This window comes from Tenrec ecaudatus, chromosome 7, assembly GCF_050624435.1.
Source record: "Tenrec ecaudatus isolate mTenEca1 chromosome 7, mTenEca1.hap1, whole genome shotgun sequence".
Classification (NCBI taxonomy): domain Eukaryota; kingdom Metazoa; phylum Chordata; class Mammalia; order Afrosoricida; family Tenrecidae; genus Tenrec; species Tenrec ecaudatus.
This window is the reverse complement of record NC_134536.1, coordinates 60,835,439-60,848,175: the sequence shown is the minus strand read 5'-3', so window position 1 is coordinate 60,848,175 and position 12,737 is coordinate 60,835,439. Positions and strand designations below refer to the sequence as shown.

General features: G+C 51.5%; 1 protein-coding gene and 1 pseudogene across 2 annotated transcripts in view; both read right to left on the bottom strand.

The window, feature by feature from the left end:
* Positions 1-12,737, bottom strand: part of FYN (FYN proto-oncogene, Src family tyrosine kinase) — a 257,337-nt gene that overhangs the window by 48,025 nt on the left and 196,575 nt on the right. For both annotated transcript variants that reach the window (XM_075554660.1, XM_075554659.1), the window contains exons 5-6: positions 8,723-8,819; positions 1,722-1,820 (exon numbers count right to left, since the gene is read on the bottom strand). In XM_075554660.1, coding sequence (XP_075410775.1) covers positions 1,722-1,820; positions 8,723-8,819 — 196 coding nt within the window. The remainder of the gene's footprint in view (positions 1-1,721; positions 1,821-8,722; positions 8,820-12,737) is intronic.
* LOC142453080 (ubiquitin-like FUBI-ribosomal protein eS30 fusion protein pseudogene) lies at positions 11,562-12,257 on the bottom strand (annotated as a pseudogene).

The following is a 12,737-nucleotide window of genomic DNA, read 5'->3' as shown; positions in this document are numbered from 1 at the left end:
GCATTCAGTGCAGAATTCTTTTGTGAATGAAGGAGCCTCGCTGGAGCGGAGGAAAGACACCCAGCCTCTACGTTAACTCTTCGTGGACTTCCAAGGTCCCAACATGCAGCGCGGCATGTCCCAGTCTGGAGCCAGTTGGGATAAAGAGAACGGCACCAATTATTTGAGAGAAACGATTTCCCGGGGCCGTGTCAATAACCCGATGATAATGCCTGGCAAGTGCCAACAGTGGGGGGCAGACAGATGGATGACTCTTAGAACAGTGGGCTGTGCTGACACAATAGTAAATTCAGATGACAAGAATGAATTGTACATGCAATTACCAAAGAATGGCATTTTATTCTTTAAGAACAAAATACCTTAAGAGTTGACCCTTATGAGTACTGAGTCACAGCCACCCTACAGGACAGGTTGGAGCATCTCAGTGGACTCCAAGGCTGCACATCTGGATGGGAGTAGACGGCCACAGCGTTCTCCCTCAGAGGGGTTCACAGGCTCGAACCTCCAAGTGGCGGTTAGCAGACCCACGCTGAACCCACTGTGCCACCAGGACACCTCTGAAAATATAAAGTTGGCCAACGCAATGCCACACATTTCTTCTCAGAGAGACCCAGGATGGGTGGAGTATACCCCCAAGTGGAAGCGCAGGACTGAGCCCTTTATTCACTGCGAGGAGACATGTTTTCTGGGAGGAACCAAAAAATGCTCCCAGAACCACTTTTTGTTTGAAGGGAGGAAATAGAACAGACCTTCTTTAGAAGAAACACAAGGGACTTAAAAACAAGTTAAGGATCCAGTTGGGGATTTAGCTAGGGTGTGCAGTTTAATCTTGCTTGCTGTCCTTAAATAAATCCATGACACAATGAAATCTCAGAGCTTAAGTTGGGTTTAGGGATTGACTTTTTCTGACTCCTTCTTGGGGAGGGGGAGGCCAGACCACCTCTTGGAGTAGGGCTGGCAGATCCCCAGTGTCCGGGTGAGGCTACTGGGGAGAAGTTGGGGTCTGCAAACTAGGCTCTCTGGCACATCTCCACTGTGGAAGTACCAGGAAGCCCTCCTTGCCGGTTCAAGGAGTAAGGGTTACTTTGTTAAGAATTCCCCTCCCAGACCACTGGCTTCAAATTCCTACCTATGGAGTCCTCAGGCCGAAACACGACTAGTTACTGTCTGCTATTCAAGAACCCAACTGAGCTCCCGATCTGAGCTCCCGATCTGATGAAGAAGCCCTGCGGTGCCTCCTGCATTCTGAACAGCCGATACAACCACCTGGGCATGGCAGGTATGCTTTCTCCGCACATCTTCACTACTTCCGATTATTGCACATAGGAAAAATCTCAGCGTGATCTTTGAGTCGAGTATTTTGCACTCTCTTTTTAACGGAAAGTGCAGGCTGCAGTTTGGAATGTTGGGTTGTTGATAAAAAAAATAAGCTCTAGCTAGACTCTCAATGCATTTCTTTGGTAATTTTCCATCCACAGGCAGTAAGTTGGTTTTCATTTTGGAAACTGATAAGTTTCTTTGCAAAAGACTCAGCATAGGAAAGACATTTAATTAACAGTGCTAGTATCACACAGATATGGCCAACACCAGCACCTAACGCCTGGGAGACGTAGCGTTACCGTATTCTCTCAGCCCCTAGTCATTTCTCCACCTGACCAGCGCTGAGCAACAAACTCAGTAATAGCAAGGAGTTGAGAGGAAAACAATGAAAGGAAACATACTCTTCTGCTTGGATGGAGTCGACTGGAGCCACATAGTTGCTGGGGATGTAGCCTGTCTCTCCAGTGTTCAGGGAGCGGGCTTCCCACCAGTCTCCTTCCCTGCAGAGAAAGCAGAGAAGGGAAGAAAAGTGAGCCAATCTGATGTCTTGAAGTCCTGCAGCCTGTAAGGCCCCTGCTGTCTCCCGTCTTGCAGCCAGCTGGCGTCTCCAGCCACCTCACAGTCCTGAGAAGGTCAGATGGTTTACCACCAGAGTTGAACCCAGCTCTGTCTTTTGCCTGATGGGTGGTTAGACCACAGCACCCTGGCTGTGAGAGGGCACTCTTTTTGGGGTAGCGACCACATTTGCCTGGGAGATGTCCCAATTTGGGTTATGTGGAAGGGAATCTAGCCGCAGTCTAGGTAAGTAAAGCCTGATAGATGGCAGGCAACCCAGAAATTGTTAGGGGCCCAGTTAGGGACAGAAGCATTTCTCTACAGTACACGGGGAAGACTGAGCTCTCTGTGGAAGCCCCTGGGTCACGCAAATGGTTCATGCACTTGGCTAATGGGAAGGTTAGGGGTTCAAGGTCACCCAGAGGAGGCTGGGAGCAAAGGTCTGGCAATCTGCTTCTGAAAGCCTAGCCATTAACCCCCTCTGGTGCACAGTCCTACCCTGACATCCATGGGATTCCAGAGCCGGGATGGACTCAACAAGAGGTGAGCAGAATACCTTTCAGCAAGTAGAGTGATAAAGGAGACACGACCTATGCTAAGTCTTTCTCAGGTAGCCTCCTCCGGAGGTTATTTCATCTAATATTTACAGCACTGACGAGCCTGGTGGAGTAGGTGGCAGAGCAAGCGCGGGTGTAGCCGTGTGTGTCTGAGTGCAGAGAAAGAAGAAAACCTTCAGCTGGGAGTGAGGCTTTTTAGTCACATCACTTGGTACCGACCAATGTCCTATGTAATCGCATGGGGTCAATCTGGGTGGCTCCCAGAACTGTGGGCGGAAAAACAGGAAAGGGGGGCTCACCACATGACCCTCAGATTAAGACAAATCAGTAACTTGAATGGTGAAGGCTCATGTGCTTTGATTCACGTTTTGTGGGTCACAGAAAGCAGGGATGGCGTGTGTGATGTTTCCTGTAGATGCTGGTGAGACAGATCTCTCTGGGGCTCAAACTCTGATATCTGCTGAGTCTTCACGGGCCCCCTGGGGTGGGGCACGGGGCACAGCCATCCTACAGTCAATCGGCTTCTGGATCACTGGAGCAGAAACGCATCATGGGAAGCCAGAGGCCCAGCTCCTCGCTCCCTTCCTTGTGTGGTCCACAGGGCGCAGGAGCAAGAAGCACAGCGCCGGATCTCCTTTGTCCCCAAGTCACTTTCTGGTTGGGCTGAGTCAGAGCTCTCGCCCAAGGAAGAAAGCGTGCTGGCCTTGGCCCCGGTCAAGGTCCTCTCCTGACTGATATAATGAGGTGGAGAGTAATGAAATCCAGCGTCCACTCAGGCCTTGCCCCAGAGTCCCTGACTTAACAGAACGACTCACTGAGTGAGGGGACTGGACCCGAGGGGGCTTGGTGCAGCCACAGAACACAAGGTGACAGGCCCACGTGAGTTACGGGGGGAGCTAGGGAAATGTGCTGGGTGGCCCTTTTAGCAAATAACACAGGATGCTCCACAGGGTGCTGGAGATAGTTTCTGAAAAATTCTATTTCAATACGTTTTCCCTCCTCCTAATTGAAACAGATTAACCAATCAAAAGAGGACAATGGTTGTTCTTATGCCCATAAAGTTCTTCGTTGATTGGCTTACATTTCATTCATGCTCGGATTATTATGAGGTATTTTATACCTACCAAAAATTACATGTATATATGAATTAGGAAACAAACACTGGTGAACCCCCATGGGGCGGAAGGGGGTTATGGAAGGAGGGGAAGCCATGTCTGTGACTTCCTTATCATATCCATTTGCCTTGTCAGGTTCAAATTCCGGAAATTAAAAACATCAATAGCTCATACTGGTCTCATTTCTACTCCCTTCTTCCCTGCTCCCCCCAAAGGAATTATTTCCAGTTGTGAGCATATCCTCTAACTACATATGCAGAAGCCACCACCACCCCCTCCCAAATAAAACACGATGCGCAATTAAGGAAATGGCTTTGTAGACAACATGATCTTCACTTTATGGTGAAAACGTTTACTGCTTCAAAGGGCCACTAGATGGAGATATTTCCCCATAGAAAATAATAATACCCTGTCCTGTCAGTCACACACACACACACAAACACACACAGGCAATCAGGAACACATTGAGGAAAAGGATAAAGAGAGAATAGAAGTGCCTGTAGCAGAGGCTTCTTTTTAATGCAAGATAAGTGCTCGCTGAATCCGTCCTGTTCTCTTGAAGGACAAGCAGGGCTGGCTCGCAGCACGTGAGGGTTTGAGGGAAAGTCCTCGGGGCAGAAAGCCAGCCCTGTTGGCTGCAGGCTGGGGCAAACCCAATGTAATGCAGGGGCTGATTCCAATCCCAATCTGGCCTATCCATCTACTTCCTTTTGGTCGAGGCCCTCAGTCGTTCGGCACACTTAGGGCCAGCTCATTCCCAAGTCTCACGGCAGGAATCCTATTTCCCAAGAGACTCAGCTCTTCTCTGGAGCATTTTCTGTTCACCATGAGGAAGAGAAAACATTTGATCCTTCCTCTACCCCCGCCCCCCCACCTCCTTTCCCTTTTTCAGGTTGTCCAGGGTCGCTCTCCGCATCAAAGGAGATGGGAGGTGATGAGGAGCCAGTGTATTAGCTAGTAAACTTCACATGTCATCTGTACCCAGACAAAGTCTGCTGAGAAAGTGAAAATCCATTTTTCCAACCCCCTTGTTGTCAACGCAGAGTTCCCGCTGTCACAGCAGGACAAACCCTGCGCGGCCCTCGCGGTCGCTGCGTGTGGGAGCCCATGGCTGCAGCCACTGATTCTTGCTTTGAGTGCCTGTGGGAGGCCTCCGGCAATGCTCCTTCGGATTTATAGTCTTCACTGGCCAATCCCACGGAAGTGAGTGGTTCGCCGACTCCCCTACTCCTTCTTCCTCATCTGGAAGCTCTGATGAGACCTGTCTACCGGGGGTGTATGGGGGGGGGCACCATGGTGTCTCAAATACCGGGCAGAGCTTCCAGCATCACAGAACATACAAGCCACCGCAGCACAAGCTGACTGATGAGCCCTCCCAGATGAACAAGACACTCGTCACAAATCATTGATGCTGACTTAGGAACAGAGGGCTCTATTACACTGCTCGTTTCTTTGCGTGGGTGACTGTTTCTTAAAGACACATTTCTTTACAACTGCCATGATCATTCTGATATTTCATCAATTCAGACCGGGCAAGACTTTTGTTACCCTGCTCTGATTAAAATTTAAACTCTGGCTCCAGTTTAGAATGGCTTTGGGATTTTTATCATAGCTACTCAAGTTTAATGACTTATTAAATCTTCTATGTCCTCAACTCCCCAGAGTTGTGTGCAGGCTGGGGTCCTCAGAGCTAGAGCCATGGGAGCCCTGAAGGGTCCAGGAAGTGGCCTGCATCAGCCGAGATCAGGAGCATTTTCATGAGAAACGCTGGACATTCAAAATTTGGTCACTGCCCACCTTGCTTTGGGAAAGCACACTTATGACCCCATTTGAAGGAGGGTGTGGATGGGTCTCTAACCTGGGATTCCCCTGAGACGAGGCACAGATGAGAGAGAGGCCCTGCTCCAGGCAATGTCCACCACTCACTCTGGACCCAACTTGAGTTCTACTTTAATGACGGCGAGCCTTCAGGCATGAAATGCAAAACTAGGAAGTTAAATGGAGGAACCTTGATACCGTGCAAAGCAGATTCAAGTTGAATAACCACCCTGAATACTACACTGAGGAGCCCAGATGGAGTGGTGGATTATCCACTGAGTCCGTAGGAACCAGTCAGTGAGGCCCCATCTCCCCTACCTCACACCCTTGCTGGGCCACATCTCCTGGTTTATGCTGCACTTGTAAACCAACAAGCCAGCCCCTCAGCAACTCCTGCCTTGGGGAAGAGGTAGGGGGAGGGAGGGCACCCCTAGGAGAGGTGTGGCAGTACCTCCCCACCCCAGCAAAGCCCAGCCTGCCCTCTCTTTCAGGCGTGGGAGCCAGCGGCTGGGAGAGGCTGCAGGAGGGGACCGAGACACCAGCCATCTGGTTCTGTATTACTGCTTTGTTTTTCCTTCATCATTTTCTCGTCCCTGTTATTACCCTTGACTTCAAGACATTGTATTTGCTACAAAGCCTTATTTTTTTTTCATAACCTTGAAAAGGGGCATTTAATTGGCATGTAGGATAAGGAATTCCACCAGCAAGAAGGAAGCATTTCAAGGGGGCGGCTGGGGGATAGAAGGCTTAGTAGTGTTTTTTTTCTGCGAGAAGGGGCTCAGAGACTCCAAGCCCTTTGTAAACAGCAAAGGCCATACATGCAAATCACAGAACACAGCTGGCAATAGATCAGCTCTTTCTCCAATGTTTCTTTACAGTTTAAATCTGATGGCACTGCAGATCTTACACGGATTAACAGAGAGAATGGGGACTTTGGCCAAATGCTACAACCTGAGACATAGGTCAATCTGGAACCCAATAGGAAGGGCTCCCGTGAAGATTACAGCTGAGAACCCAACAAGCAGTTCTTCTCCATCTCAGGGGGTCACTGTGGGTCCGGGCCGACGGCATCCACGATGCCTTGGGACTTACCTCAGAGAATCTACAAATGCTTCTACAATTTCTAAGTAGCCACGAGGGCACTGTGTGGCACATCTCAGTATCCGAGAGCTTATGGAATCTAGAATTCAGAGTCAGAGAAGCAGTTAATTGAGAACCGAACTCCGGATGAAGCAGCTGATTTGAGTGGATTCTGAGTCTCGGCAGGCTGTGTGTCAAGTAGAACTGGGCTCCCCTGGGTTCTCAATGGCTGCTTGTTTGGAAGCAGACCTTTCTCTACGGTGGCTCTGGGTGGACTCCAACCGCCACCCTGTGCACCCGTTTCACCACCCAGGGACCCCTCAGTGAGCAGCTAGGTATCATAATCACAACAGATCAAAGCCTGATCCCCTCCACCCCCAACTCGCAGCCAGCCTGCCCAAGGCTGCACACAACGGGGAGAGCCGAGTCCTCCACTAGGGTGGTGGTTCTGAGACCCAGCCTGAGCCGGGACTCAGGATGTCATCTCCGCATGTGGACTGGGCCCTTACTGGCCCCAGGTTCTTCATGTGTGGGGCCATGGCTACGTGACATACCCTGTCCAGCTGCTCTGAAGATTCAGGGAGGCCATTTGTACTGTAGCACAAAGCTGACCATGACAAGCCTTCCAGAAATGGCAGCTGTTGACTATTTTAGAAAATTCATGCTGCTACGTGAGGGGGGTTGAGGGAGGGGGGGCTCTATCTTGACCTGCGGGCTGGTGGCAGGACAGGGCGGTGGGGGTGGGGTGGGGGGAGAAGGCAGCAGCTGTGCACTTATGCTGTTTGCACTTTTCTGCATTTTTAAAAAAATAAAAAGTGGAAATGACCCTGCATGCGGGCCTCAGAAGGGAGCTCTTCCCAGTGGACCCCAGGGAAGGGGCGGGCTATCCCTGATGGGATGACCTCTCCTCTCCTTGTTCCTGGGCAGGGGAGCAGGGCTACCTCTCACCCTCTCTTGCTCACCCTGGAGGAGAGCCCATGAGGCAGGTGACAAGCCCCCCCGCCCCCCCCAGCCACCTTAAATGCAGACTGCTCAAAAAGCAACCCAGACTTGGTGCTCGGAGAGCTGGTCTAGTGCCCCAGCCCCTGGGTGGCACTCCTTCTTACCCGCCAGGGCCGCACTCACAAGAAAATCCTGAGGTGCCTGCTGGCAGGGGTGTGCTCAGGCCTGTCTTGCTGCCAGGGGCACTGCCATTTTCTTTGGAGTCTAGATTTTTCTGGTGGGCCCTCATCATGCATCCTGCCTCAACCTAATTACTATGTTGTATTTGAAAACCACAGGGAAATCTGACCCATATTTGTTCTTTCTAACTGTGGTATGAATGTAAGATTTGAAGAACAAGCCATTCTCGTTCTTAAAACATCCCCAATTGCCTGCGTAACTGGTTGCTCCTCCCGGCCGCCTTCAAAGCACATGCACTGCGGTCATTCATGAGGGGGTGACATCCGTGTCCTTTCACCTCCCAGGGCTTTCAGACAGAGTGGCATTTCACGACGGGGAGCCGCCTGCACAGACTGCCTGGGGTGGGATGTGTAGTAGTTCTGGAAACAGAAAGGCCTTCTTGCCAGTCTTCAGTGAGGAGTTGGCCGGTGTGAACTTTGGAAATACGAGGACAGTAGCAAGGCAGATGTCATGTGGGCGACCAGGAGCTGGAATGACCCAGGGCTGCAATCATAGGCTGAAACTCGCAACAAGTGGAGGGTGATGCAGGCCCAGGCAGGGTTCCACGGGGCGGCTGTGAGTCGGAACTGACTGACTGCACCCGAATAAGCCTGGTGCCAATCTTTGCAGACTCTAGATTTGTTGGAGGGGGATCCGGTGCTTTTGTAAACTTTAGACCATCAGCCCTGCTACCATGGTTTCCTCCTAAAAGTTTCCTGGACACTGTTGCTGGTCACCATGGCATCGTTTTCAATTGATAGTGTCTCCATGTGACAGAGAAGAACTGCCTCACAGGCTTTTCTTGGCGTCATCTCTGTGGGACCAGATTGCCAGGCCTTTCTCCCTCAGAGCTGCTGGGTGGGTTTGAACCAGCAACCTTTGGTCAGCAGTCAAGTGCTTAGCCATTTGCTCTTGGAGAGCTCCTGTCCAGGAGCACCCAGTGTCATGCAACACTGCATTGGGTACTGTCTCAAATTACACTGCTGTGAAGGACTGAAGTTAGCAAATGCTCTTTTCCCATTTCAGGTTATCTTTAAATGTGCAGCAGGCAGAAAGCACAAGAAATATGTTTGTGCTATGAAAGGTGGTACCCCCCACCCTCCCTCCCCAACTTACGAGCTGTTCAAGATCTGAAACTTTTCTCCTTTCTGAAAACTCAGGTCATCTTCTGTCCGTGCTTCATAGTCATAAAGGGCCACAAACAGGGTCACTCCTGATGAAACAGAATAAAAAGCGGAGAGATTATTACAGAGGGGGAAACGGACTCCAAGAAACTCAGCTTCCCTCACAGCCGTTCTCCAAGTCTGCATTTTGTTGGCCCTAATAACGAACACGGTGTGGTGCTGTCAGGAACGTGTGCAAGCAGGAGTCCTAGGGGTTTGTTATGCCCTGGTCTCTGTTGGGGAAGCAGGGCTTGATGCTACTAAAACCTGGAATGGAAGGACTTCTCTCTGCACACCCTCTGAAGGAGTCTTCGGGAAGAGGCAGCTATCCTGTCCCAAACCAAAGTGCGGCGGCGGGTTAGGGCCCAGATCTACAGAGCTCTGCAGCCATTACAAACAGCCCTTATCTTGTGGGTGTTCTTCGCCACCCGGGAGCCCATGCTGGGCTTTGGGTCAAACAGGCCCCTCTTTGCTCTTGCTCTCAGAGCATGCAGGTTGTCGCAGGAAACACCGCAGGCAGCTTTAGAGAAACCCCCTCTGTAACGCCCAACCCCAGTTAGAGGCGGGGTATTGCCCTGGCATCAGCAGTTGCCTTTGCACAGGTTTGAGCTGCTTGGTGCTACTATGCCCAATGGACCCCTCTCCTTGCTCTCCTGCTACCTGGAGCCCGCCCGCCTCCCTACTGCACTCACTCCGGCTCACAGGCTTGGGTTCAGGGCTCCTCATCTGGCTGAAAATCCCAGAGGATCCTCCAACATTTCCTATCGACAGCAGAAATACCCAGCTTCTCATTTGGCCTATGGCTGACTGTGTCCATATAGTGGACAGGATCTGAAGAGGTCTCCGGTGGTGATTCTTACCTCTTGGTATTTTTACCCTTGTGTAACCCATTCTCCCTTGAGGGTGAGCTGAATCTACTGACTTGCTTTTAACCAAGAGAAAATGGCACAGGTGATGGGAGGCCACTTCACTTTGTGACCTGGGTCCCGTTGGCAGACTCTACAGCCACCTCAGCCTACACACGCTGATAAAGCAAGCAGCGGAGGGACCATCTGACTAAGAACTAAACGGTGGCCTCTAGCTGACGTCCAGCAAGGGGCTGAGACCCCCAATCCAATGGCCCATGAGGAAATGAGTCTTGCCTACACGATGCGGGTTTGGAGGCAGGTCCCCATAGCCAGCGGGCACATCTTGGCTGCAGCCAGTGACAGATCCTGAAGTCAAACAGATGGCTAAGTCCTTCTTGGTTTCTTAACCCACAGAATCTGCGAGAAAATATGCATTTCATTTTTTTCCCAAGCTACTAAATTTTGCGGTAATTTCTGATGCGGGATTTGACAAGCAACGCACTCTGTGTCTCTGCCCCCTGGCCTCATTTTTATCCCTATAACAACAAAGCCCCTCCCGTGGCCTAAAAACCTCAACAAATGGAGACTGCCTGTTCGCCAAGTTGCCACTGTGCTATACATACGGGTAATCCTAGATCAAGAGATGTGTGCCTGGGCCTACTCAGGAGCCAGAGCAGGAGGCAGGCCTGTCCTTCCACCACCCCTCCCCACCGTAACCCCCGGTGTGGGACTTCCTGCCAGAAAGCTGGCTTTTAGAAAGCCTTGGCCACACAATGCAGAGCTCCTTGGGCAACCCTCCTCTGTGAAAGGCTAGGAAAGAGACTGGCTTCAAACAAAAATGTGGGAGCCCGTTAGGTCACGCCTATCCTCATTTAACATGCTATTAGCCGGTGCTCTACATGACATAATTTAAAACCAAGCCCAAGCCAGCCCCATTGTGTGGAAGGTCAGGCACCTGCTCCTGCTCCCTCAGCTGGCCGCTCTCACTTGGCCTTTCCTGTTCTAGGGACTGAATGGAGAGTTGCTGGCGGTCATGAAGTTGCACAGACACTGCCCCTAGCTCCAGAGGCCCGGAAGGAGAATTGAGGAGAAAGGACATGCATAGATTATAAAGCCATGTTACAGAAGGCAGAAGGATCCTCTAACATGGGGGGTGGTGTGTGAACTCACCCATTCTGCCAGGGATCAGATGGCCTCTTAGGCTAGATTGTCCCCCACTGCAGTATGGCCCCACCCACAGGTTTAAGGAGGCCCGTGGCTGACTTTAATAGGAGATGCCTGCAGACACAGCAGCTCACAGCCAGCACTCATGAATGGAGGAGACAGTGTCCATGTCTGCAGAGAGACACAGCCTGGGCTGGCAGCCCTCGTGCTTCAAACATGTGCTCGGCATGGGGGGTGGGGGTGGGGTGGGAGGGGGCTGGGGGCCTTTTTGGTTATTTTCTCTGCCTGTGTCCTCATGAGACAAGCTCTAGACTGCCTGGCTGCCTCCCACTTCCTGGCGGTCCCCTCCCTTCTTGATTCCAGGTGCCTTCTGAGGAAGGGAGGAGACCTGGTAACATCGTGGTTACAGGTTGGGCTGCAATCTGCAAGGTCAACAGTTTGAAGCCACCAGCCGCCCCTTGGGAGAAAGACAGGGCTCTCTACTCCTATAGAGTTAGAGTCTGGGATACTGTCAGGGGGCAGTTCTGCCCTGTAGGCTCGCTGTGAGTCGGCACCAACTTGAGGGCACAGAGTTTGGAGTTCTGAGAAGGTGGGAGTGAGGGGTGAGTGTCTTAGCGTCCTTTGCCCTGGACTATTAACTGGAAGACTGGCCCTTCAAAAGGTCACACATGGGCTCACTGTGAATTGGGGCAGTTTCAAGGACCACTTTTTATTTTATTTATTTTTTTGGCCTGGGGCGACATGGCTTTATTATTAGAGCAAGCCAGGGTTTCAAATGCTTTAGGAGTTGGCATCCGGTCCCTTTTTCTTGCCAAAGGTGGGCACAACGTTGACAAAACGCCGTTGTACTGCATCCGCCGCTTGGCCCGGCCAGTCTTCTTCTTCTTCTTCTCCTGTTTAGCCGCCTTGGGAGTCTGGCCTCTCACTTTCCCAGCACGAGCCAGGGAACCGTGGGCTTGGCCTGCTACTTCTAGAGTAGCCAGAGCCTCCAGCCCACACTGGTTCTGGGTCGCCCCATCCTCCAGAGGTGAGCGTCCCAGAAGCACCACCTGATCTTCGGGGGCGATGCCCTCCAGCAACGGTACATGGGCCTTGATCTGCGTGACCGTCTCCTGGCCGGTCACCTGGAGTGTGTGTAGCCCCTGGGCTCGAACGAAGAACTGCTTAATGGCGGCTGAAAGGTAGCGCCTGCTCTGAATAGGGCGAAGATGGAGCCGAGAAAGAGGAAGGAGCGGGGCGCCCACTTTTTTATTTTGTTAAGGAGCGTTCATTCTTTCACCATGTAAAGTACGATTATTATTATTTTTTTAAACTATCATCACCCAAGCACAGTATGTGAGTCACAGGGAAAGCTGGACCATCTGTAAGGAAAAGTGAAATGTGAATCTATCTTTTCTATGGGGTAGGCCTTTATGTGATGAACAGAGGAGGGGCAAGTACCCAAAGGCTCTGGGTCCGGTGCCCTGGATACACCATGCCTGCCTGGTATTGGTCGCCCAGGTAAGAAAGCCTCTGCAGTGCCAACTCCCCGGTAAAACGGCCCGAGGGGAAGCTGTTTGCAAAACATCTGCTCCGAAAGGGACTTGAGAGCAGAATGATGATGCTGCGTTCTCGTGAAGTTTTATTTTGTAAAGAACAGGACAACTGTGGGACAAACGATGTCACACATCCAGGCGCCCAGCTCTGTACACGGGGAGAGGGTCTGGAAGAGGAAGGATGCCTGAGATAACTTCCCACACATGCCAGGAAACACATGCCTGCGGGCGTACAAGCAGCAGCCAAGTCAGCACAGACACGCACAGTAAACTGCAGCCCTGGGGGGTGAAAGCGCAAGTCAGAAAAACCCCCAAACCCTAGATTGTGAAATAGATCTGCTCCACGAACGTGCTGGATCACCTCAGTCACTGGGCATATGAGGCAGAGAGCGGTCGGAGAGCGAGCGAGGACGAACGCATG